The 27,505-nt window shown below is 37.9% G+C and overlaps 1 protein-coding gene across 3 annotated transcripts in view; it reads left to right on the forward strand.

Annotated features, from left to right (window-relative positions):
- MDGA2 (MAM domain containing glycosylphosphatidylinositol anchor 2) overlaps nucleotides 1-27,505 on the forward strand; it is a 1,034,824-nt gene that overhangs the window by 970,506 nt on the left and 36,813 nt on the right. For all 3 annotated transcript variants that reach the window (XM_080666137.1, XM_080666138.1, XM_080666139.1), the window contains exons 13-14: nucleotides 13,985-14,140; nucleotides 14,600-14,758. In XM_080666137.1, coding sequence (XP_080522263.1) covers nucleotides 13,985-14,140; nucleotides 14,600-14,758 — 315 coding nt within the window. The remainder of the gene's footprint in view (nucleotides 1-13,984; nucleotides 14,141-14,599; nucleotides 14,759-27,505) is intronic.

A 27,505-nucleotide genomic window follows, 5' to 3' on the forward strand; every position in this document is an offset into this window, starting at 1 on the left:
TAAGAATTGATTTTGTGTGTTGGAATATATTGTTCTTGGCTAATAAAAGAATGAAGAGCCCCTTTGCACTCTTACTCCCATCCATCCAAAATTCTCTGTTTCCTATACTTAGGGAAGAAAATGTCCAAGTCTTTTTTTCTCACTTTCCTGTAGTTCCTTTTCTGCGATGGTCTTTCACTTCCTATACTAGTATAACAAAGACAAAACTATGGAATCTCTGTTCTTGCTATATAATCTACTAAATATCCTCTTTTAACTCCATTTTTCCATATTCAAAGTTTAATATTGAACATTTTGTAGATTTCTATTGTTTACATATTGCTTTCCTGTATAAAAGTTTATTTTAGTCATCACAAATGACCCCTTGAAGTGGGTACTATTATCAACACTTTGCTGTTCACTTTTATTATATGGTTTAGTACAAATGCATCTTGCTCCACTAAGTATTTCCTCTTTTTGATTTCCCATCATAATTTATCTTTATCTGTGTGATGAGATAATCCTCCAGTAAATTATAAAATATTTAAAAACTATATCTGTTTATAATTTCTCCTTATATCTTACTATCTATGTGTCTATCACAGTGCCTGATATTTAGCAGGTGTTCAAATGTTCATTTGTTAAGAGAACAAATGCATGACAGTTTCAGGATGAATTAATTGTTTAAATAAGAACCTCTCTGGCTTCTTCCCATGGTACTGTTGCTAGTTAATTACTATATTGATTATAATTCCTTTCAAAGTAAGTTCTCTGACTGCACACTAAGTAGAAGTGTTTAAAAAGAGTTGTCATGGGAAGATTAAAACTAGATACAGGATAAATTTTACAAGTATTTCAACTCAAGAAAAAAATTTTAAACAGCTTCTATCTACTAAGCAATAGATATATGTAAATTACTAGTAGATGGAGTGTTTGTTCACAGATTATCTCAATCTATAATAATAAAAGCCTAAGCGACCATCACAACTGAACAGACAACTGAACAGGCCTGCAGGAGGGTTAGTGAGGGACGACCAAATGACTGAATAAGCAGGCTGCGTGGGGCGACCAGGCCTGCAGGGGGGGCAGTTGGGGGTGACCAGGCCGGCGGGAGGGTGGGGCAGTGAGGGTTGACCAAACAACTGAGGAGCAGGCTGCATGGGGCCACCAGGCTGGCAGGGGCGTTAGTGAGGGGCGACCCAATGACTGAGCAGCATGCTGCATGAGACAAACAGGCTGGCAGAGGGGTTAGTGAGGGGTAACAAAATGACTGAACAGCAGGCTGTGTGGGGTGACCAAGCCCACAGGGGGTGCAGTTGCGGGTGACCAGGCTGACAGAGGTGACAGTGAGGGGTGATCAGGCTGGCGGAGAGGCAGTTGGGGGTGACCAGGCCAGCGGGGGGGAGTTAGGGGTGACCAGGCCTGTAAGGGGTGCAGTAAGGGGTGACTAGGCCAGCAGTGGGGCCAGTTAGGGGTGATAAGGCAGGCAGGCAGGTGAGCAGTTAGGAGCCAGTGATTCCGGATTGTGAGAGGGATGTCCGACCGCCAGTTTAGGCCTGATCCACAGGATTGTGCCTAAACCGGCAGTCGGATATCTCCTGAGAGGTCCCAGATTGGAGAGGGTGCAGGATGAGCTGGGGGAGCTCCCCCCCAATGAACGAATTTTGTACACCAGGCCTCTAGTACAATATAAGTATTACAAGGAGCCCAGTGAATGAAATTCGTGCACGGGGCAAGGGGGGTCCCCTCAGGCCATCCTGCACCCTCTCCAATTGGGGACCCCTTGGGGGATGTCCAACCTCTAGTTTCTAAGTAACAGTAGTCTCTCATCTTATCCCTATGGGATTGAGCCTAAACCGGCAGTCGGATATCCCTCTTGCAATCTGGGACTGCTGGCTTCTAATCGCTCACCTTCCTGTCTGCCTAATTGCCCCTAACTGCCCTCCCCTGCCAGCCTGATCTTGCCCTCAACTGCCTCTGCCTGCCTGATCACCGCTAACTGCCCTCCTCTGCCGGCCTGATCTCGCCCCCAACTGCCCACTCCTGCCAGCCTGGTTGCCGCCGACTGCCCTCCCCTGCTGGCCTGATCTTGCCCCACACTGCCCCCCCCCCCCCGCTGTCCTGATGTTGTCTCTAACTGACGACCCCTGCTGGCCTGATCGCCCCAACTGCCCTCCCCTGCCAGCCTAATCCTGCACCCAACTGCCCTCCCCTGCCAGCCTTATTGCTCCTAACTGCCTCTGCCTCGGCCCTTACCACCATGGCTTTGTCTGGAAGGAAGTTGGATGTCGGAAGATGGCCAGTAGACCCGGTCCAATTAGCATATTGCCCTTTTAGTAGTATAGATAGATTATATAGGATTGGATTGCTCAAATGGGGAAGGGGGGAAAGCCTTTTTCAGCAGGAGGAAATGCTCTTGGCAGACAAAAACACATAATCCCTATATCTGGACTGATAGCCAGCCATATGCACTATACTACCAAACCAGTCATGAAAAAATTGAACCACTTTCTTACAACTTACACCAAACAGCTGTTGCCCTTAAAACCCTTCTTCATGCCCTAATTGGTTTGGCTCAGTGGACAGAGTGTTAGCCTGCGGAATCAAGGGTCCCAGGTTCAATTCCAGTCAAGGGCATGTACCTTGGTTGCGGGCACATACCCAGTAGGGAGTGTGCAGGAGGCAGCTGATCTATGTTTCTCTCTCATCAATGTTTCTAACTCTCTATCCCTCTCCCTTCCTTTCTGCAAAAAAATCAATAAAATATATTTTAAACAAGCAAACAAAAAAACAACAAATAAACCCTCCTCAGCCCCCACCTTAGGTTCTGCCTTCACACTTCACCCAGATTTGCTTCTGATTGGTTGATTTCTATGCCACTCAGTGTCAAAAACTCCGCCTCCTAGGCAGTCATTGGCTCCTGACACTTCACCCAGATTTGGTTCTGATTGGTCAGTTTCTATGCCAGTTAGCATCTCTGGGCCTATCTATAGGCCTGATCAAAGAGGCGGGGCTGATCAGCAGCCCTGGAGGAGGACCAGAGAGAAACAGAGGTGCCCCTGGCAAAACCCAGAGAGAAAGAGAGAAGCAATGGCTGGTCAACAGCTGCCGTGGAGGCTGCAGATCAGACCTTGCCTGTCTCTCTGCAGGCCTCTCTCTGGGCCCAATCCACAGCCCCCTCAGCAGTCAGTGCTGGGTCACCACAGGCAACCCAGCACTGACTTCCGGTGTTCGGTCAGCCTTAGTAGTTAGGGACCCTGGCTCTTTATATATATAGATTAATCACTTGGCAAATGAGAAAATTTTACAATAGAGATGATATTTGAGCTGGGTGTGACAGTTGAATAGACGTCGGAGGTCATATGCAGATAATAACTGAGCAAAAGCTCAGTGTGTCTGGAGTATGCTGCTCAAAAGTTACAAAAGCCAGAAGTGTGTCTTGAAGATAGACAATTTAGAATTTGAATGCTTCCTTTTTTTTTTTTTTTTTTTTACTGATCAGATTTTTACTAGTTTTATACTAGTGGTTGAAAATATTTCAACTGTCATTTCACTAAGGAATATATACTGATTTCCTGGTCAGTAACTTTATGACATCAATTTACTCTTGTGTGAGCAGTAGACATGAGTTTCCATTCAAAGTAGTTACAAAAATATTAAGTTTTTAATAATAAAATTAATTTTAAAACAGAATTCATATAGAGAAAAATATGTACATACATTTTAGTATGTGTGTATATATGTACAGAGTGGGGCAAAAGTAGGTTTACAGTTGTGACTATGGGAAACAGTTTATTCTTGTATTATTATTTATAAATTATTGTATTATTTTCCATACAAACAACTGTAAACCTACTTTTGCCCCACCCTGTATATGTACGTGCGCACACACGTGCACACACACACAACAAACACACACACACACCAGTTTGTGAATGCTTCTTTAAAAAGCTTAGAACTGTTAGGTCATAGTTACCAATATCTTTTCCTCAGCAAGCATTTTACTAGTACATGTAGTCAAAGATTGGATTTTTTTAAAAAAAAAAAACATTTCGAGCATAACCTTCTATATCAAAGCTTTCCATTAGCTATGTAACTTTTGATTTTTAATGAATAGTCAATATGATGGAAGCTGAGAGTTGTTTAAAATAAAGATTTTTACTAAACATTACACAATGATTCCTGTAAGTTATCAAGAATAATTATTTTTATGTTGTTGACAAGTTACATTTTTTTTCTTATTAATTAATTTATTTAACTCTGATTTTACCTTCAGTTCCTAAATACATATAAGAAAAATGTTTTATCAAACAAGCCATTTATAGATTCAGGTTCTTAATAAACTAGCCAGACATTATTTTCAATAAGAGAAGTAAATAAGCCAATATGTAAAAGACGGTAATGTTTTGTTTTAGATTTTTGCTATGGAAAGTTAATTTTTCTTTCCTTGAGTTAGATTACTTTTACCTGAGATCTTATTTGTGAATGCTGTATTATTTTTAATTTTTGTCATTTATTTTCAAGGTCTGATTTACATATGGTAAAAGCCACACTATTAAAGACATTTAAGAACTGTTGACCAATACATAGTCATGTAACCAGCACCACAAAGTTTCATCACCCCTAAAATTTCCCTCTGCTCCTTTGTAGTTAAATCTCCTTGCACCAAGTTCCTAACAAGCTTGTTTTCTGTTACTATAATTTTACTATAATATTTCTGTTAGTTATAATATACTTATTTTTTATCCTCCACATTTAATTAAAACACACCTTCCAGTAATTATATTGTTGAGAAAGTGAAAATTAAATAGTTCAGGAAAACATCTAAATGAGAAAAAATAAAGTTAAAAATATTAAGTACTTCTGTTTTGAATATGAATTGTTTCTGAAAATGAAGAAAATGCTGCTAAATATTATATGGTCTTAATAATTATTTTTAATGAATTCTTATAATAGCATTTAGCAATATTTCTTTCAAAAATGATTATTGTCTTGATAATGAAATTTTAAAATATTTAGAATATATGTTGGCTAAATTATAAATTACTATAGGCCCAGTGCACAACATTCGTGCAATAGGGGGGGCCCTCAGCCTGGCCTGTGCCCTGTCGCAGTCCGGGACCCCTTGAGGGGTCCTTAGCGCTGCTGCAGAGGCAGGAGAGGCTCCCGCCACCACTGCTGTGCTCACTAGCTGTGAGCCTGGCTTCTGACTGAGCGGTGCTCCCCCTGTGGGAGCACACTGACCACCAGGGAGCAGCTCCTGCATTGAGTGGCTGCCCCCTGGTGGTCAGTGTGCATCATAGCGACCAGTGGTTCTGCCGTTCGGTCGATTTGCATATTAGGGTTTTATTATATAGGATAGTATGCCTGAAACATCTTCTTAATAGTAAAAATTAATTATATGACAATAATGAATAAGTATTATGTTTAAAAGATAATAAATGTGATATGAGGCTTTATATATTGGCAACAAATTATACTAATTCTAAATGTTCTTTTGTATTTTATCAACTTACATAATACTTAAGTGAATTTAACCAAAATATCCATTCCCAAAATATATAATTTCATAACATTTTGTCACAGTCTGATTCTTCATTAGACCTAAAAAAATTAATTTGTCAAATTTAAAAGACAAGGGCCTTCTATTTTTTTTTATTTTTGATTGAAAATGTTAACTGACAGGAAAGATGGTTAATGGTCAAGAGAGCCATGTTCCAATACGCACCAGCAGTGCTTCGGTGCCCTCCTAACACACTGCTCATTTTGTCAGGAAGGGTGCCTTCAGACCAAACCTGAACTTTAGCCTGTGGCTTGACTGTGGCAACCAGAAAATATATGAAATCAAAGTGAAATGAGTTCTCGGGCCTCTCAAGTATGGAGTTGCAATTTTCTACTGTAAAGAGGTTTTTAATTTTTTGGAAAGTATATTTGGTTTGATTTAGGTTCTGCAGTCTGTAAAATTGTTGAAATTTAAAAATTTGAGAAAATTATCTTTTGAACATTTTTGCTGTACATTAGAGGTTATGAGTACAAGATGACATGTATGTATATGAAATATATGTTCATAATATAATAATATAAGTGTATATATAAATATATATGTAATATAAAAATGCATGTATAAATATATTTATACTAGGGGACCAATGCACAAAATTCATGCAAGGGGCTTGGCCCTCGCAGCCACTGCAGCTTGCCTCAGCCCTAGCTTTGTCTGGAAGGTCATCCAGAAGGACGTCTGGAAGCTCATTTGGCTGTCCGGTCTAATTAGCATATTACACTTTTATTATTATACATAGTATACCTGAAAATCTGCCTATCTCTTGGAAACCACTTAAAACTAAAAAGAATATTTACTTTAATTACCTATGATATCAGTCCAAAGTTAGTACTGATGAACAAATTTAATAAAATGGTATAATACAAAATAAACATGCAATAAACAGTGGCTTTCTATACACTAACAATGAACTATCTGAAAATGAAATTAAGAAAATCCCATTCTCAATAACAAAAAGGAATAAAATACTTAGTAATAAGCTTAGCCAAAGAAATCAAAAACTTGTTGAAGGAAATAAAAAAACACAACTAAATGGAAAGACATTCTGTGTTCATGGAATGGAAGAATTAATATTGTTAAAATATTTATATTAAACAAAATTATCTATGGATTCAATTCAATTCCTATAAAAAAATAAATGGCATTCTTTATAGAAATAGTAAAACAAACCTAAAATACAGATGGAACCACAAGAGATCTTAAATAATCAATGCAATCGTGAGCAACAAGAACAAAGTTGGAAGCATCACACATTCTGATTTTAAAATACATTACAAAGCCATAGTAATCAGAGGAGTATGGTACTAGCATAAAAATTGGTATTTTGACCAATGGAACAAAATAGAGACCTCAGAAATAAATCCATAATTTATGGTCAACTGATTTTCAATGAGGGTGCCAAGAACACACAATGGAGAAAGGATAGTCCCTTCAATTAACCATTGTGCACAGTTGGCAGCAATGTGATTTTAACAGCCGTTAGAGAAAACAGTATGGAGATGCCTCCAGATATTTTAAAAAAACAAAACAAAACAAAACATATGATCCAACAATCCCACTTCTTATTATAAATACAAAGGAAATGAAATCTCAGTCTTTAAGAGGCACCTATTATTCCAAGTTTATTGCAGCAGTATTCAAAATAGCCAAGACATTAAACTATTTAAATATCCATGTAAAGATAAATGGGTGAAGCAAATGCAGTATATGCATACAAGAGAACACTATTCAACTTAAAAAAAAAAAGTCATTCTATCATTTGAAACTACATGGATAAACCCGGCTCCTTATGCTAACTGAAATACACCAGACAGAGGACAAATACTGCATGATATCACTTATATGTGGAGTCTAAAATATTCAAAATCAGATTCAGGGAGCAGAATGGTTGTTGCCAAGAAGAGGGAAGGGGAATAAGAAGATATTGGTCAAGCACTTTCAGTTATGCAAGATGAGTCAGCTCTGTAGAGTTCATGTATAGCATGGTGACTATACTTAACAATACTGTATTGTATAATTGAAATTTGACAATAGGGTAGATCTTAAGCAATCTCACCACAAAAGAAAAAAAGAAGATTATGTTAACTGTGATACTCTGATATGTGAAGTGATAGATATATTAATTCATTTCATTATGGTGATCATTTCAAAATGTATATTCATATCCAAACATCAAGTAGTACACCTTATATATATACAATTTTTATTTATCAACTAGAGGCCCAGTGCATGAAAATTCATGCATTCAGTGGGTCCCTCAGCCCGGCCTGCACCCTCTCACAATCCGGGACCCCTCGGGTAGGGTGCCTAAGCCTGGCCTGAGATCGGGGCCTATTGGGGCTTTCCTTCCCTGGGTTGCAGGCGGCTGGCCCCACCCCCGCCACTGCCACTGCTTGCCATCTGTGCAGCGCTGCCCCCCCCTCCCCTGCCACCAGTGGCCTCGCTCTGCAGGCAACAGGCTGGGGTGTAATGGCTTGGCTGGCCTGGGCCTCCCTCTTTCTTTGCTGGTGGGTGGGGCCAACCCTGTGAGGGGCCATCTGCCTACCTGATCTCCCCTAACTGCTGGTCCACCTACCTGATCACCCCTAAACACTCTGACTGCCTGCCTGATTGCCCCTTACCACTTGCTTGGGGGCGGGGCCAGCACTGGCTTCCAGTTGGTCAGCATCCAGTTGTTACTGGTCATTACGATCCAGGGCTTTTATATATTAGGATTATACCTCAGTAAAGCTGAAAAATAAAATAAAAAAGAGGGTAGGTGGGAAAAAAGGGTCATTGGACTACAGCAGTGGTCAGCAAACTCATTAGTCAACAGAGCCAAATATCAACAGTACAACGATTGAAATTTCTTTTGAGAGCCGAAAACTGACTTCTGAGCATGGGCCACAAAGTTTCAATCGCACTGTATGTGCACGCTCGCACGTGGTATTTTGTGGAAGAGCCACACTCAAGGGACCAAAGAGCCGCATGTGGCTCGCGAGCCGCAGTTTGCCAACCACTGGACTAGAGGACTATTGGGCACCAGGCTCCTTATTGCTGAGTTTTCATTCTTTTTTTTAAATTTCTTTATTGATTAAGGTATTGCATATGTGTTCTTATACCCCCATTATCCCCTCAACCCCCCACTCATGCCCTCACCCCCCTGTTGTCTGTGTCCATTGGTTAGGCCAGTGGTCGGCAAACTCATTAGTCAACAAAGCCAAATATCAACAGTACAATGATTGAAATTTCTTTTGAGAGCCAAATTTTTTAAACTTAAACTTCTTCTAACGCCACGTCTTCAAAATAGACTTGCCCAGGCCGTGGTATTTTGTGAAAGAGCCACACTCAAGGGGCCAAAGAGCCGCATGTGGCTCGCGAGCCACAGTTTGCCAACCATGGGCATAGAACATGAAAAAGTCTGATGTAAGGGGTGAAAATGCTATTTTCCAATCAGGCTCAAATTTCTGAAACAAGGATCTCTTTTCGCATGTTTTCAGAAAAGATGTCGGTAATGTGGTTACAAAATTTTTAGCAGACACATAAAATGGCCCTTCTATCATCTTCAAGCTCCTTTATGCATTTCTACAGATGAGCCGCAGTTTTCCGACCCCGGGGTTAGGCTTATATGCATGCATATAAGTCCTTTGGTTGATCTCTCCCCCACCATATTGAAAATGATTCAGGGAAGTAAAATTTTGGATACCATGTAATGGAGAATATTTTAAATATATTTATTTATGTCCATGTAGTCCCTGAAAACCTTCCAAAATCATGTTGTAATTAGAAAACTAGTGAACAATTCAAGACAAAGTCAATCTTCAGTTCCACATTTCGTGAAAATCATGGATTTATTTCTTTATTTTTTGAAATATTTAATATTTTAATTACATTGACTTTTGATAAGATTTTATAGATTAGTGCATTTTCATTATCTATGAAGATATTTCTTATTCCAATAAATATTTTTCTGAATAGACTTTTTGCATGCATCTATAATTAGCTCATATAAATTGATAGAATAATCATAAAATTATGATGTTTCTATATAGTATGGGATTTTTTTTTTTTCATTTACCTGCCAACTTTTCAAAAAATCTCTGTAGTAATAGGTCTTTCACTGTAAAATGTATATCTACAGAAGCAATGAACTATTGAGATTACTTATATATTTTGGCGCATTACATGGTATCCAAAATATATTACTTAATTATTTTTATGTTTCCCTCAAATTTATTGTAAACAACTTAGATCATATGTAAAATACTAGTAACCTTAATTATGAAAGTTTAGGCATATATAAAATTATAGGCAAGTATTAAATTGTCAGAAGCTGTGTTGTAGCTTAATCTTGCTATGAGAGACTTAAATACTCCTTTTTTTGTTTGTTTTTAAAGGCAAGCATATTTTTAAACAAGGCTAAAAAAATTACATAAAATATATGTTTAATTGATTCCATAAAAAATCATTACACACAATCTTTAATAATACCCAAAAAGAAAGTTTTGACAGAAGATCTATAAGCTGAAACCTTCAATCTTTACCTTTGTTTTAGGATATTTTGTTTGTGTATATAATATGTAATTAAGAAAATGAAAACATTTTCCTTATTATGACTACAAAATAGCAACTAAAGAATTTCATATGTTACTTAAAAGATATCTACCCATGAATATAACTAAGTTCTGTTATCAACATTAGATCTTCAATTGATAGCACCAGGTAGTCATGTCTTGTTTAGTGTAAGATTCATGGCACAAATATTTTAGTAAACATTTTGTTTGGAATATTGCTTATACAGAAATGTGCTGAGTTTGAATCACTGAAATGCTTATACTCCTTGCAAATCTTCTTAATCAGAATATCCTATCTAATAAAGAGGGAATATGCTAATTGACTGCCCTGCCCTCAAAGATGGTGGCACCCACAGCCACAAGATGGTGGTGCCCAGTCCCCTCAGCCCCGCCAGGGTGGCTCCACGTGCCTGCTTCTGGAGTCCCCCAACCACCAGGGCTGGCGTGAGGCACCAGGCAAGCCTCAGATAGTGGTTGCCCAGCTGCCCAGGGCCGCCAGAAGCTCAAGTAACCAGGGCTGGCCAAGGCTTGCGGTGTCAGCAGTGGCAGCAGCAGAGGTGTGATGGGGCATCGCCTTCCCCTGATCGCCAAGTTGCCTCCCACCCCTGAGGGCTCCTGGACTGTGAGAGGGGGCAGGCCGGGCTGAGGGAACCCCCCCTCCAGTGCATGAATTTTCATGCACTGGGCCTCTAGTACAATATAATTAAACACAAAGAGATTCAGTGATTCTTGAATCTGAAAACAAAACAAAACAAAGAATATTCCTTAAATTTAAAGGGAAAGCCCTCAGTTTTACTTTTATTTATAAATGTCAATTGTGTCCTCATTTTATTATGATAAGAACAGTTAACATGATATCTACCTTCTTCACAAAATTTTATGTGTACAATGCAGCACTGTTAGCTACAGGCATAATGTTCTACAGCAGATCTCCAGAACTTATCTTGCATAACTGAAAGTTATTACCCTTTGTCCAACATCTCTCCATTTCCATCTCCTATGACCCCTGACAACCTACATTCTATTCTTTGCTTCTATGTATTTGATTTTTATTAGATTTTACATATAAGTGATATTATGCATTTTTTTTCCTTTCTGTGTCTGGCTTTTTCACCTAATACAATGTCCTCCAGTTTCATCCATTTTATTGCAAACTACAGGCCCGGTGCATGAAATTTGAGCACTGGGGTGTGTGTCCCTCAGCCCAACCTGCACCCTGTCCAATCTGGGACCCCTCGAGGGATGTCCGACTGCCCATTTAGGCCTGATCCAGGTGGGATTGGGCCTAAATGGGCAGTCAGACATCCTTCTCACAATCCAGGACTGCTGGCCCCCAACTGCTCGCCTGCCTGCCTTCCTGATTGCCCCTAACCACTTCTGCCTGCCAGCCTGATCACCCCCTAACCACTCCCCTGCCAGCCTGATTGATTCCTCACTGCTCCCCTGCCAGCCTGTTTGCCCCTAACTGCCCTCCCCTGCAGGACTGGTCCCCCCCAACTGCCCTTCCCTGCAGGCCTGGTCGCCCCCAATTTCCCTCCTCTGGCAGCTTGGTCACCCATAACTGCCCTCCCCTGCAGGCTTGATCACCCCCAACTGCCCTCCCTTGCAGACCTGGTCCCTCCCAACTGCCCTCTCCTGCTGGCCTGATCGCCCACAACTGCCCTCCCTTGCAGACTTGGTCTCTCCCAACTGCCCTCCCCTGCTGGCCATCTTGTGGTGGCCATCTTGTGTCCACATGGGGGCAGTCATCTTTGACCACATGGGGGCAGCCATCTGGAGTGTTGGAGTGATGGTCAATTTGCATATTATTATTTTATTAGATAGGATTAGATAGGATAGAGGCCTGGTGAACGGGTGGGGGCTGGCTGGTTTGCCCTGAAGGGTGTCCCAGATCAGGGTGGGGATTCCCTTGGGGCGTGGGGCAGCCTGGGTGAGGGGCCTGTGGTGGTTTGCAGGCTAGCCACGCCCCCCGGCGACCCAAGCAGAGGCCCTGGGATCTGGGATTTATTTATCTTCTATAATTGAAACTTTGTAGCCTTGAGAGGAGGCCAGGGCAGGCAGAAAGCTTGGCCTCCTCCATTGCTGGGGAAGCCCAAGCCTCCTGCTCTCTCCGTGGCCATAGCCATCTTGGTTGGGTTAATTTGCATACTCGCTCCTGATTGGCTGGTGGGCATGGCTTGTGGGTGTGACGGAGGTACCATCCATTTGCATATTACTCTTTTATTAGATAGGATGGTGGGATAGACTTATTTGTTTAGGCTTAAAAATATCCCATGGAATATGTCTGCCACTATTTTTATCTTTTCGTTTATCAACGGACACTTAGGCTGTTTTCTATAACTTGGTTACTGTGAATAATACTGCAATGAACATGGAGTGCATATCTCTTTGAGGTACTGATTTAATTTCCTTTGGGTGTAAACTCATAAGACAGATTATTGGATCATATGGTAGTTCTATATTTAGTTTTTTTGAGGAACCTCCATATTATTTTCCATCAATTTACTTTCCCACCAAGGGTGTACAAATACCATACTCTTTTGATTACTGTAACTATATAATATATTTTAAAATGCCTCCAGTTTTATTCTTGCTCATACTTGTATTGGCAACTTGGGATCTCATGTGTGGTTTCACATGAAGCTTAGAAAAATTGTTTTTTGTATTTCTATATAAAAAGATGCTATTGCTATTTTTGTAGGGACTGCATTGTATCTATAGATCACTTTGGGTACTATGAATATTTTAATAATATTAATTTTTCTTAAACCCCTTTCATTGTTAATATAAAGAAACATAAAGATTGATTCAGGGGCATGATCCCAACTTCAAAGTTCCCACTCTCAACAATATCTGATAAGTCTACCCCATAGTAGAGAGGAGGGAACAAAACCAGTGGGAATCTCCTGTTCTTTAGATGTTTATATCTCTATGACTTCCAAGGAATCTGTACTGTTTTGACTTTATTTTTTCTAGTTGAACTAGGCCAAGGTTTCCTTTCTGTGAGCTTCACAAATTAGTGTTATTGTGATTTCATAGATTTGTATTGAGTTTGAATGAAATAATATAAATTGCATTAAATTTTTATAAATTAAGGATAATTTTAATTCTGTGTCTAGTGGACATTATCATCTTCTTTATTTACTTCTATATATCAAACAGGGTACATCTCAGTAAGAAAACCTTGTGATACCTAGAATTGTTACTACTACCCTCATTTCAGGGCAGTTGAAGAAAGCTCTCTCTGAACTTGGGTCTAAAGTAAGCGTGCAGTAGGCATTCAAAATATTTCAGTCCTTCCACTGGCCTTCATACAGTCTTTTCATTACCTCATTTCTAGTGAATTTCAAGCATCTGGAAAACCCATATTCATATAAAGTATGAAACATAACTACCATTTAAAAGTATTTGTCATTATCTTCCCATAAGTAAACTTTTATTTGTGCAAATGGGTAAACATGAAAGCATCTCTAGACACAGTGTTATAACCTCAATGTACACAGCTTTAATATGCTTCCAGGTAAGTTTAAAAGATGATTTTCTAATTGACAGTTTAGCTTGAATTGTTCCTATACTGAAAAATGGAAGTTGGGAAAACTCTTTAGCCATAAATCTCAAGGGTCTTTTAGCTATCTGAATATTTCAGAAGAAAATTGTTTGGGTTTAAATTATTAAACAAGAGACTGATTTATATATTATTTTTATTTTTCATTAAAATAAAATCATTTTATGTCTAGTTGTAAACTTGTACACAATTATGGCTCTTATGGCTCTGATTTCATTACTGCAATTTTGCATTATTTTATTGATGTATAATGATTTAAATTTCTCCTATAAGTATATTGCAATTTAATTAATAATAATCACTTTAATTAAAATTTGTTAACAGGAGAATTTCATTGTGGATTTGAAGATGGTAACATTTGTTTGTTCACACAAGATGATACAGATAATTTTGACTGGACAAAGCAAAGTACTGCAACAAGAAATACAAAATATACTCCAAATACAGGACCTAATGCTGATCGTAGTGGCTCCAAAGAAGGTATGAGGGGATGAAATGTGTTAATAACAAACATACCCCAAACTTGGGATATTAGAAATGTCATTAATATGAAAGGCAAGAGAATACTTAGCTATAGATTAAAAGATTGTGGAATAAAATATTAAAAAGTTTTGCACAATAATTCAGATATTTCAAAGGTTTGTAGACATTAATTTTCTCTCAGAATTCAGACACATATAGTTGACAGACTAAGATTATTGTTTTGAAATTAAGTGTAAAATTCTAATTTTGTCTTAAATTTTTATACATTTTAAAGTGTTTTTTAAATATGTAAATCCTTTATTCTTTATATATCATACATTTACATATTTCATAAATGAGATGCCAACCCTTTTATCAATCCGTACTTGTATAAAAACTCTAAAACTTATCAACAATTTCAAATTTCATGTTACCTAATAACAATATGTTTAAACATTTTCTTTCGTCTTTTTAAAGGTTTTTATATGTACATTGAGACATCGCGACCAAGATTGGAAGGCGAAAAGGCTCGACTTCTCAGCCCTGTCTTCAGCATAGCTCCCAAAAACCCTTATGGACCCACAAACACTGCGTATTGTTTCAGCTTCTTTTATCACATGTATGGACAACATATAGGTGAGGTGGCATGGATTACTATGTTTCTTCTTCTAAAGTATACCATCACTAAGAAGAAAAATGTTTATAAACACACAGCATTAAATCAATTTTAGTAAAAATAAATGCCATCATTGACTTTTTTTTAAAATATATTTTTATTGATTTTTTACAGAGAGGAAGAGAGAGGGATAGAAAGTTAGAAACATCGATGAGAGAGAGATCAGCTGCCTCCTGCACACCTCCCACTGGGGATGTGCCCGCAACCCAGGTACATACCCTTGACCGGAATCGAACCTGGGACCCTTCAGTCTGCAGGCCGACGCTCTATCCACTGAGCCAAACCGGTTAAGGCCCATCATTGACTTTTATATAACTTACTTATAAATTGCAAAATAAGATGCTAAAAATGTTCCCCCATCATGTCCTAATTTCCCAAATTTAGGTTAGAATTTGAAATTTTGGACCATTGCCTACCTTTTCTGGGATCCTAATTCAAGCAGACCATCAATGGGTTAAATTTTTTATGAGATCTTTTGGAATTTAATACCAGTACAATTTAGACTGCTTCTTTTTTAAAAAAAAAATTGCTTGAATTATCACTCAATGTATATTAATGATTGTGAAAAAGAAGTATTGTCATATTTGGAAGACAGTACTTTTAGCACCATCTACACATTCAGAATATTGCTGAATTTTTTTCTTGTTTATAAAGTATACCTAACACACCTAGTGGGAGTTAAGAATATCCTCAGTCCAGAAGAACATACAAAGATGAAGATACACCCTCTGCTCTTAGAGATCCTGCACAATCATGGAGTATAACATGAGTAAATACACAATTGTGCTAGATAGAAACCACAGAAACTTGAGAAAGAACCTACAAATTCATAGAGGGGAACCGAGGAAGTTATACCGTCCTATAATAATTTATGTGCAATCTTAAAATAAAATAAAAAACCTTGAAAGGTTTTAATGTAATTATTTGGCAGTGCATACTAGTCTACTACTATACATGTGTTAGAATATAACCTGGACCGATATGAGCCTGTTAATATAGTCTTTATTTATCCTGATGAATGTGAACATTTGTACACTTTGCAGCAAAAAATATTGCTGTGTGATTACAGATTCCATTCCAGATTCTTCCTGGAGATGTCATGTAATATATACAAGATATGCACACTTAATAAGGAAAATTCTCAATGGTGAAGTATATCAAGTCCCATAGAGCTTGGACAAGGGAGTGGGGATCTGCATCTAGTTAAAGAGTAAGTCAATGCTTTGAACAAAGGAAAACATTTCTCTACAAAGGATGGGTACATTTTCAAAAGACAGAGATGAGCACAAAAAGGATTAAGGCACTGGAAACCTGGGTGTAAAGTGTGAGAAGTTAGGATAGCATGAAATTCTATCAATGTAAATTAATAAAACTAATACTAAATATGTATATTTTATAAAATAATGCACATGATGTACACCATCTACTGTACTAAATGAAATAATCCTCTTAATCATTTTATAAAAATTAGCATCACTGCCCATCTTTTACAGTGGAGAAAACTGAACCTCAGAGAGTTTGTATGAATTGCAAGCAACAGGGATTCAAACTCATAGCCAGCACTATAAACCAGTATTCTTCAGAGTGGAGCATTAGGTGACAACCTAGAAGGGAAGCTCTTGAGCAGTAAACAGTAACCTCCACATGAAGTCAGGGAACCTGGGCTGGGAGTTGCCTGTAGCACTCAGTCACTGTAAGAATTTACAGCACTTATTTAACATGTCTGGATCTTAGTCTCCTTATTTGTAAAAAAGGAATACTAATTCCTATTTCAGAAATTTTTTGTTCAAGTTAAATAGACAACATATATGAAACCATCTATCACATTGTAGACAATCTTATGTTACTTTGAATCTCAAATAGCAACGATAACAGCAATAATAAAGTAATAGCTCATTCTTATCAAGTCCTCATCATGGAGTAAGACACTAGTCCTAACATGTCATGAAGTATTTCTCTTAATTTTCGCAACAAACATTGTACTCATTAAAATCACTAATGTGTTTTTTTTTAATAAGAAAACTGAAGCACAGATAACTTTGAGTACCATGCCCATCAAACTTATAGCTGATAAGTATGGAAGCCATAAAACCAGTCTAGGAAGCTGGACACAGAGTCTGCCTGCTTCCGTTCTGCAGGATACTTATTGGAGTGTCATGGAAGCATATTTGATTTAGTGGTCAGGGGAGATATTACGGGTTTTGTGCAGACAATAAGCATGATGAGATCATTGATTTGGGAAAATAAATCTTATAGGAATGGTAGAATCATTGATAGACAGAAGATGAGCTGGAAAAGCAGTTAGAAAGCCATGAGAGTAGTCATGCATTCACTTCAGCCTAAACTTTGACAGGAAATGAATCCATATATAATTGCTAAGCCATTTTATTTATTTTGAGATTTCTATCTTATTACAAAAGTAGGGTTGGCTTGGCTCTAGTTTTTCCCTTTAGTTGATCATGTATATTTAACTTACTCTCTATTATGAATATATTTCATGGACTTTTTTTCTTCCAATTTACCTTAAAATATGCATATTTTCAATTGATTTTAAATAAATAATTAAGAGATCAATATTTTGAAATACTTTAATGAGAAAATATGTATTTACCCTATTTATGAGCTGACATACTCTCAAAATTTCTGCATATTTATGCTGAATCCCAAGATAATTTTAATATACTTCTAATTTAACAATTGTTTTCCTTATCCTCTTTATTGTTCAGTTGACTTCTGCTAGCTTTATTTTGGCTGTTTCAGGAGGAAGGCAGTTGTGCATTACTCCCTTGCTCTCACACATTTGCAACTTGGTTACCTATGGCATTTCTGTGCTGTATCAGGCGGTTGGAAGTTGCAGGTTGGAAGTTGCAAGTGTCAGGTCACTTGGGTCCCTCTCAGCAGGACACAGTCACTCTCCTTACTGAAATCTAGGCAAATGTGTTTGTCCTACTTATTGACTAATCAATTAGGAGTGGATGAAGGAGATGCTGCCTGCAGTTGAAACCTTATCTCTTTGCAAATATTGTGTTGAGACACTTATTCATCTATAAGCCCTGGTGCATTTATAATCACTGGTTTTATAAATAAATTTATCAGTTTAATTGATTCTTTGGGAAATTCATATTGAAAAACAATTTGTCCTGAATTTCTAATAGCCTAATCAAAGTTATTACTTCTTGAGTAACATAAATGATCCTTGCTTTTTAACTGTAACTAATGGATAGTAGACAATTGAGAAGAGTCTTAAATTTTTAATAATATAAAAATTGATAATCAGTTATACATTACTTAGAAAAGAGATACCTCTTTTAAATAAAGTCAAGTATGTGTATTATTTATTGCTGAAGAACAAATTTCCCTCAAATTTTGTACCTTAAAGCAATAAACATTTACTATCCCACAGTTTCTGTGGGCCAGGAACATGGGTATGGCTTAGCTGGATGCCTATAGCTCAAGGCCTCTCATAAGATTGCAGACAAGCAAGGTGTAAGGCAGACTAATTTGAATATTTGACTTGGAGAAGATACATTTCTATGCCCATTCCCTTGGTTTTGGGCAGGCTCATTACCTCACAAGGGTTAGAGTAAGGATATCAACTTATTGCTGGCTATTGGTCAGAGGCCTCTCTCATCTCTTCGCCATATGGACATCTCCATAGGACTGTCTCATGGCATGGCGGCAGGCTTCCTCCAAAGCAAGAAACCCACGAGAGAGAAAACACATGCTCAAGACTTTATAATCTCATCTCTGACTTGACACCCCATAACTCTGCCTTGTTATATTTATTATAACTGAGTTGATAATTCCAACCCACATTCAAGTTTAAGAAATTACACAAGAGTGTTAATGATAGGAAGGTGAAATCATTATGCAGCATTTAGAGGTTGCATGTCACGATGTTATAATTTATTGATAAATATTTTATGAACATTGATTGAAGAAAAAATAAATGAAAGGTATAATGTGTTATCCTTAAACTAATTGTTGATCTATATGATATGTGATATAATAGCTAGCTTTTGACAATAATATAAGATTATTTCAGCAATCCTGTAGGCATTTTGTTTCTTGATCAGTCAGTTGAATTTCTAATGTTCTTGCAGAGAAATTGAACCTCATTCAGGCCATAGGATATGACAAAAGCTTATTAAAACTCAGTAAAATATGTACTTCATTTATTTCTAAAAAGAATAACGTGAAATATAAGCATTATATCATACCAAGAAATTAAAAATAAAGATACAAAAGACACTTATGAATACATTCATTGAACTTGATAAGAAAGTTTCAATCAAGTTGTGGCTCCAGAAAGCTAATTTCAATTTGGAACAAAAGGGAGGCAAGGAAAAGAAGTTTGTTAATGAAGTCCACTGCCATGAATATTGAGAGTGAGAAAGATGTGATAAAGTAAAATATGTGGGGTTTTAGAAGGGCCTAGTTTAAGAGAAATTCATTAATGAAAAGGGTAAGTTTAGAGATACAAAAATCAGAGGGAAGCAATTTTTTTGAAGAGATGAGAATTATGAGTGTTCAGAAGGGAATTATCTGTGAAGAGGGAGCAAATGTCACTTCCACTAGGATTGGAAATAAGAATGTGCCTTTTAATATATTCCTAGATGCAAGAACAGCAAACAGACATGAAATTTGTCTTCCTAAGAGACTCTATTTTCTTTGTTAAATAATGCAAAGGTTGCACTTTAAAAGAGTAGACTGTTTTAGGGGGCTGGCAATTGGAAGCAGAAACTGGTGAGCAATGAGTTGGAGAGGTTGGAGATTGGGATATCCATCTTCAGCATTTTGAAATGTGTTTTAGGATATAATGTTCAGTTTAACTCCCCAGCACTTTGTGTACATATTATTGAATTACTCTGCTAATTGATGTTCTTACTCTCTGGCCCATTGTCTCTGGGGTAAAGATCATCCTCTAAAACTAGTAACATAAAGACCTCAAGGATTTTGCCCCTCTGGCTCCATATATCCCAGTCATACATGAAGTTCCTCAAATTGAGCTGATTGTATCTGGGGCCTCTTCATAGGTTGTCTTTGTCCTGCTGAACTGTATTCTGGGGCAGGGGGAACAGAAACAACGTATCTTCCCATCATACGGTGCCTTGCAAATGTAAATATTTATTTACCCACCCTATAAATATTTATAAATTAAACAAATACTTTTTTAAATTGTGTGTGAGAATAAGTACCTTTTCTCCTCTTTAGTCATCTTGGTAATTCACATAGTTCCTTCAAAAGCCAAGTCAAGGACATCTGATATTCTTTCCCATCCAACACCTGGTGCACACTGTGATTATTATGTTTGTTACCATGATTTCTGCTAGACTGTAAGCTACTTGAGAGCAGCTTATTTCCGAGTGCTAAAAGAATAACAAAGTAAAGATTGGAAACAGAGGTCTTCATCAAGAACCATAGGTAGGTTTGGAGAAAAGTTGAAATGAATCATTGACTGAATTTGAATTTGAAGCTAAGTGCTCTGGCAGCCAAAGCACAGAGGAAAGCAAAAGTGTCACATAAACAAAGGGAAATTTATCTTTATAAAAGTACTCTTGGTAATATAATGGGCAATATATTCACTTAATACTTTTAGAAAAATATAAAACTTATTGAAATAAAAAATTTTATAAATTGACTGATCATAATACATTAGAAAACAAAATATATGTTTTGTGCTGAAATATTATGGTCCAAATGTCACTTTATTATAATCTAATGGAATGTAAAAATAAAATTTAATGAATTTGTAATTGACCTTTAACTTAATTTGTCTCAATAAGATATTGCAGGTTACCCTTTGCATTGAATCTTTCTCAGTGCTGGCATTCAAAAATTTTAAACTGAGAACTTAAATGTTCTTATAGAAGATATAGAAAAGACAAAGGTGACAATCTTTTTGCATGGATTTAGGAGTCTGATTTTTATTCTTATTTTTATCAAAGGCCATATTTTCCCTTGGGTTTAGACACCATATAAGACACAATTTGAGCCTTTAAAAAAATCTTAAGATAAGGGGTCATTATTTTAGAATCTTGACTATATTGACTATAGAAAGATATCAGCAGAATCAATATATTGAACTGCATCCAGCATGGCCAGTGGTGAACCTGAGGAGGGCCAGTGAAGGATTAAAGAAGACAGACAAGGGAATACAGTTGGGTCCAGGTGGGACACTGTTCTCAGATGGAGAGAGTGCCACAGCCTGTAAGCCCAGTCTTTATTTTTTTTTCCTTTATTGATTAAGGTATTACATATGTGTCCTTTTCCCCCCATTGTCCCCAACCCCCCACTCATGCCCTAACCCCCCTGTTGTCTGTGTCTATGATTCCACTTCTAGGAATATATCCCAAGCAACTAGAAACACCAATCAGAAAGGATATATGCCCTGTATGTTCATAGTGGCACAATTCACCAGTCTTTATTTTATAGTCAGATCCCAAGAGGCAAAGTAAGGACATGGTCAAGATGTTTACAATGTTCTGGAAGGTTTCAAATCTACTCAATTACATGCACCTGAGAACTCTATTAAGCTTTGTTTTGGCAGCACTTGCTGCACCTCCCACAGCCTACATCATTCAGCCACCTGGGACCACAGGTTCAGACCATAAGGTCAAGTTTACAACCATAGCCTTTGGCTATAATTGTTCTGGGAGGACTTTTCCCTCCAAGCTGGGACCAGAATGTGGCTTTTCCACAAGAGGACCATGCCCTTTCATTAGTCCAAGGCTTAAACCTGTCCAAACACTGTAGCCGCTCTCCACAACATACAACTTTGAGAGACTTACATTCTGATAAATTTTCAGAATTAAGTGTCTTGCAAAAGATAACCCCTAAGTGGCTGAAGGAACAGACAATGTTATTTAGTATTCCCCATTTAAAAATTAGAGAATAGCCCCCAAACCATGGGCTCTTTGAGAATAATTGATATTAAGTCACTCTTTCTGTTTAGAATTAGTCAATACTTTCAATGAAGTCCTATTTATATTTAATGTTGATAATGCCAATGTCATTAGTGTAAAAATAATGTTTTAAGTAGAAGACATTCATAACAATTTATAATTAATTTGTTAAATTAACATATATTCTAATAGGGATAGAATCTAGCCATGATTTATTACCATTTATAAATATGACAGATACCTGTCACAGACCTTGTAATAAGATCATATGTAATAACTAGTTCATTTACCGTTTAAGTGTCTGGTTTTAAACCACTAACTACCCCCAAATTTGTTCTCCTTATATTTAATTATTCATTGATGATGGGCCCTTAGACAATGTATAGTAGAAGCTAGGATGTTTAAACCAAATTAATGCTGTGACTGAAAAATGTTGGTGTTTCAAAATATACAAGTTTAATTTTAATGTAATTAGTAAAAATATTATTTCATCAATTGAATTAATGGTAAGGAAATTAATTCACTGTTGTGCTTCTTACCAAATGTACCAAACTTTTTAAACTAACTTCATTGAAAATATATATCTATTGTGATGTGTATTTTTACCCATAGGTCTTAAATTTACACATTTTTGTTCAATAGGATGAAATGCACATGCTATGTGCCTAGTGGTATTTAGAGTTCAATAGAGGATAAAAGAATTATGCTTAAAGATTCTTATTCATCTAACAGTTTATCATTCATTTGGGATAATGAATTATGGAGTAAAATAAAAGTCAGAAAGTAACGTACATCAAAATGAATAATGGGCTCATGCTATGGTTGAACAAGGGAGAGAACACTGAGAACAGAAAAGTTAAAGTTTCTCTAAAGGAGAAGAAATGTAAACCATCTTCCAGGAGAGGTAAATAATAATCAGAAAATGAGTCATATCAGAGGAATAGCCTTAGAAAAGCTATGTTTTAGGAAAATTTATTGGACACTAATGTAGAGATTCAACTTGATGCCAGAAGGCATGCTATTGGCTGCAGAAAATTAACCAACATTTTAAAATTTAAGATATCATTGCAATTATATATTGAAAAAATGTATGTATGCAGCCCTTTCTATTCAAGCAGAAAATTATTTTATAACTTCCTCCTTTAGTCTGTGTGTACAAAACAAATGATGCTAACAATTATCTATCAATATGCGTAGCTTTTGTCTGGGGCTAGATCATTATGGCATGTCCTCATCTTTCATTAAATGTGAAACTGAAATTAATGAGTCTGTATTACTGATTAGAATAAAAATGTGATTTATATGAAAGTGACCCCAAGGCTTTGGAGTAAAATAAGCTACAAATTAATTTATATGAACTTGGTAATTTCAAGTATCTGTAGGAATCATATATGCACATTTTAGGACACATTTAAATTATTCATCAAAAATATATAAAATAAATATCTATGGTAAAATATTTAAAAGTAACATTATGTGAAGGACTTTATGAAAGAAGAGCATTATATAATGTAATTATATGTAACTAGAGGCCCGATGCACGAAATTTGTGCAAGAGTAGGCCTTCCTTCCCCAGGCTGCCGGCACTGGCTTCCCTCTGGCCACTGGCAGGCACCCGGGACCCGGGCTTCCCTCGCAGCCCCGGCTTCGTCTGGAAGGTCATCCGGAAGGATGTCCAGTCTAATTAGCATATTATGCTTTTATTATTATAGATATTTATGCAAATTATGTTCTATACAGTAATTTATATAAAATAATATTAAAATAAGAATCATACTATTGCACAATGCTCCTTTGCTCATTGCTCAAGAGATAATGCCACACTTAGATGATTTAACCTTTTTTATTATAATTCCTAAGCATGAGATGAGCAAAGTACTCTCTAGCTCCAGGACCTGACTCTTAAGGAATCGTGATCAAAAGATGAGGATTAGGAAACAAAGGTTAAGAAAAAGTTAAGTTTAGCTTAGCAACTTCAAAGTTGTGTCATGGAACTACATAGCATTTGAAAATCCTTGGGGATAATTAAGTTCATACCTATTGATATCTGGTGCCTACTAAAGCATAAACACAGTTCCTCTAAGGATTTAAAATTACTTTTAAAGGATATTATCCCGATCCATCATATTCACTTTGAAATTTTTTTACTGTAATAATGTGCTGAATCAACTTTGCTGAGTCTATCCTCTCTTGAATCACTTTATTCTGTTTCACAAGTTCTCATTTTGTTGACCAAGATGATCTGAGTATAAGTTTATATAACTTTTAGCACTGAATTCTCTTTTATAAAGTTAAAAACTGGAAACATGCCTGGAAAAAGAATCTTCCAAAATCTTTTGTCTATTGATATAGCTTTTGAAATCATCTCTAAAACATACCATTGAATCAATAGTTTGTATTCATTGATTAGTATAATGGAATAACATTAATACTATATACATCAGAATAATAATTAAATTATAATGTATTTAGAAGAATTTATTTCAATCAGCTATACGTCTATTGTTTTTTTCTTATAAATAATACCTGCCTTTTATTATTTTTTCTTAGATAATTTTAAGCATTTATTCTTTTAGAGAAACTTTATTTGATTTTCATAGGAATAAAGACTACTTTATTTTTATTGTCACATTTCAGTTTCAGAAGAACATAGTAACATACACAAAGTAAGAGGACCATGGTCTCAGAACTTTAAAATTGGATAAGTTTTGTCCCTTGGTTGTTGCCATTATGTTTTCCCAGACCAGCCTGTTTCTGGGAAGTAGTCGAGGCTTTCAGCTCCTCGGTCCCTCTTCTGGACAGGATTCCCCTCTGACTGCACCGTCGGAGGTTTCACTAGGGTTATCAGTTAGAACCTTCATTCTTTGCATGAAGTCAGACAATAAGCTGATTTCTAGATGGTGGAGCCAGGCACCTTTTAGTGAGGAATGACATTAAAGACCAAAATCTGGGTGCCCCATGTACACATTGCCATTGGGGGGTTGATGCTTGGCCTCCTCAGCAGATAAGCTAGAGTGTGTATATAGGGAAATATATATGTGTATGTACACATACACAATCATACATACATATACATATAAAACACATGTACATATGATATACACATATGCGCATATACATGTGCACAAAAACACATGTACACATACATATACAGCATATATTTCAGAAATCATGAATTTACACCAAATGCTTAAAATTTCAGTCCATACCCATAGTGTTATAGCTTACTTTTCCTCATTCCATATTTGTATGTTCCTTCTTTCACTGTGAGAACCCTGGCTCCTAACACATTTACTCACTCAATTTTATAGTACCTACTAGAGGGCTGATGCACAAAAATTTGTGCAAAAGTAGGCCTTCCTTCCCCCAGCTGCTGCCACTGGATTCCCTCTGGCACCCAGGACCTGAACTGCTTTCCTCCGCCCGCTGCCGCCAGGCACCTGAGACCCAGGCTTCACTCCAGCCCCGGATTCGCTCCAGCCCCGGCTTTGTCCAGAAGGACGTCCAGAATGACACCAGGAAGGATATTTGGTCTAATTAGCATATTACCCTTTTATTATTATAGACTAGAGGCCCAGTGCATGAAATTCGTGCACGGGGGGGGGGGTGTCCCTCAGCCCAGCCTGCACCCTCTCCAATCTGGGAACCCTTGAGGAATGTCTGACTGCCCCATTAGGCCTGATTCCAACGGGCAGTTGGACATCCCTCTCACAATCCAGGACTCCTGGACTGCTGGCTCCCAACTGCTCGCCTGTCTGCCTGCCTGATTGCCCCTAACTGCCTCTGTCTGCCAGCCTGATCACCCCCTAACCACTCTCCTGCCAGCCTGATCAATGCCTAACTGCTCCCTTTCTGGCCCAATTGCCCCTAACTGCCCTCCCCTACTGGCCTGGTCAACCCTCACTGCCCTCCCCTGCTGGCCTGGTTGCCCCTAACTGCCCTCCCCTGCCAGCCTGGTCCCCCCAACTGTCCTCCCCTGCCAGCCTGGTCACCCCCAACTGCCCTCCCCTGCTGGCCTGGTCACCCTTAACTTCCCTCCCTTGTCAGCCTGATCGCCCCTAACTGCCCTCCCCTGTAGGCCTGGTTGCCCCCAACTATCTTCCCCTGCAGGCCTTGTCCCTCCCAACTGCCCTCCCTTGCTGGCCTGGTCCCTCCCAAGTGCCCTCCCCTGCTGGCCTGATTGCCCACAACTGCCCTACCCTGCCAGCCATCTTGTGGTGGCCATCTTGTGTCCACATGGGAGCGGCCATCTTTGAGCACATGGGGAGGCCATCTTGTGTGTTGGAGTGATGGTCAATTTGCATGTTGCCTCTTCATTATATAGGATAAAATAGTTTCTGAATTACTGTACCTATAACCACATTAATCAGCAAGCATAATAGAGTTCAGATTGATTTGTAGTTGTCCCCCTACCCCCATCTCATTTAAAACTGAAAATATATAATCAGGTACTATATTTATAAATTACTTGGATTGCATTCCCTTCCCATACTCCTTCCTTTCTTTCTTTTTTTCTTCCACCTTTCCTTTTTTTTTAATATTTTTCTTCCTTTCTCTCTTACTCTTTCTTTCTCTCCAGTGTGATTATTAAATTCATGTGAAATATTATTTGTTTCAATTTGCTTTCAGTTTGGGTATTTTCTTTCCTTTCTTATTGATTTCATGTTATTTTTTAATATGTAGAACATTGGCATACTTTCCAAACTCAAAACTACATGGTAGGCATACTCAGAGAAGTGGTGCTCCCTCCCATCTTCCTTTAAAGCCAGCTTGATCTCTCACTTATCTGTCCTTTGTTTCTCTCTCTCTCTTTTTGTAATTGAATTTATTGGCATTGGTAAATAAAAGTATATAGGGTTCATGTATACAATTCTACAATACTTGGTCTGTATATTGTATTGTGTATTTACCGCCAAGTCATTCCCTTCCATTATCATTTATCTCCCCTCTCTTTTTTCTTCCTCCCCCCGTACCCCTTTCCATCTGGTAATCACCATACTGTTGCCTGTGTCCATGAATCTTCTTTTTTCCCCCTTAATCCCTTCACCCTTCTCAACCAGCTCCCAATCCCCTCCCCTCTGACACCTGTCAGTCTGTTCTCTGTATCCATGAGTCTCCACTTTGTTTGAGAGTTTATTTTGTTCATTAGATCCCATATATAAGTGAAATCAAATGTACTTGTCTTTCTCCTTCTGGTTTATTTCACTTAACATAATACTCTCCAAGTCCATCCATGCTGTTACAAAAGATAAGATACCTGTCTTTTTCACAGCTGAGTAGTATTCCATTGTGTAAATGTACCACTGCTTTTTATTCATTTATCTACTGATGGACACTTGGGCTGCTTCTAAATCATGACTATCTATATCTATAATAATAAAAGCATAATATGCTAATTAGACCAGACAGCCAAATGACCTTCCAGACGTCCTTCCGGACATCCTTCCAGACAAAGCCGCAGTGGCGGGGGCTGAGGCAGAGGCAGTTAGGGGCGATCAGGCAGGAAGCGAGCAGTAAGGGGAAATGAGGCAGGCAGGCAGAGGCAGTTAGGGGTGATCAGGCAGTCAGGCAGAGTGGTTGGGGGCAATCAGGCAGGCAGGTGAGTGGTTAGGAGCAGTTGGACATCTCCCAAGGGGTCCCAAATTGCCAGAGGGTGCAGGCGGGGCTGAGGGGATCCCCCCCATTCATGAATTTTGTGCACCAGGCCTCTAGTATTATATATATAAAAGCCTAGGCAATCATTCAACTATTCAACTGGTTGCTATGACTCACAGTGACCAGGGGGCAGGCACTCAACTCATG

The sequence above is a fragment of the Plecotus auritus genome, assembly GCF_963455305.1.
Source record: "Plecotus auritus genome assembly, chromosome: 1".
Lineage (NCBI taxonomy): Eukaryota > Metazoa > Chordata > Mammalia > Chiroptera > Vespertilionidae > Plecotus > Plecotus auritus.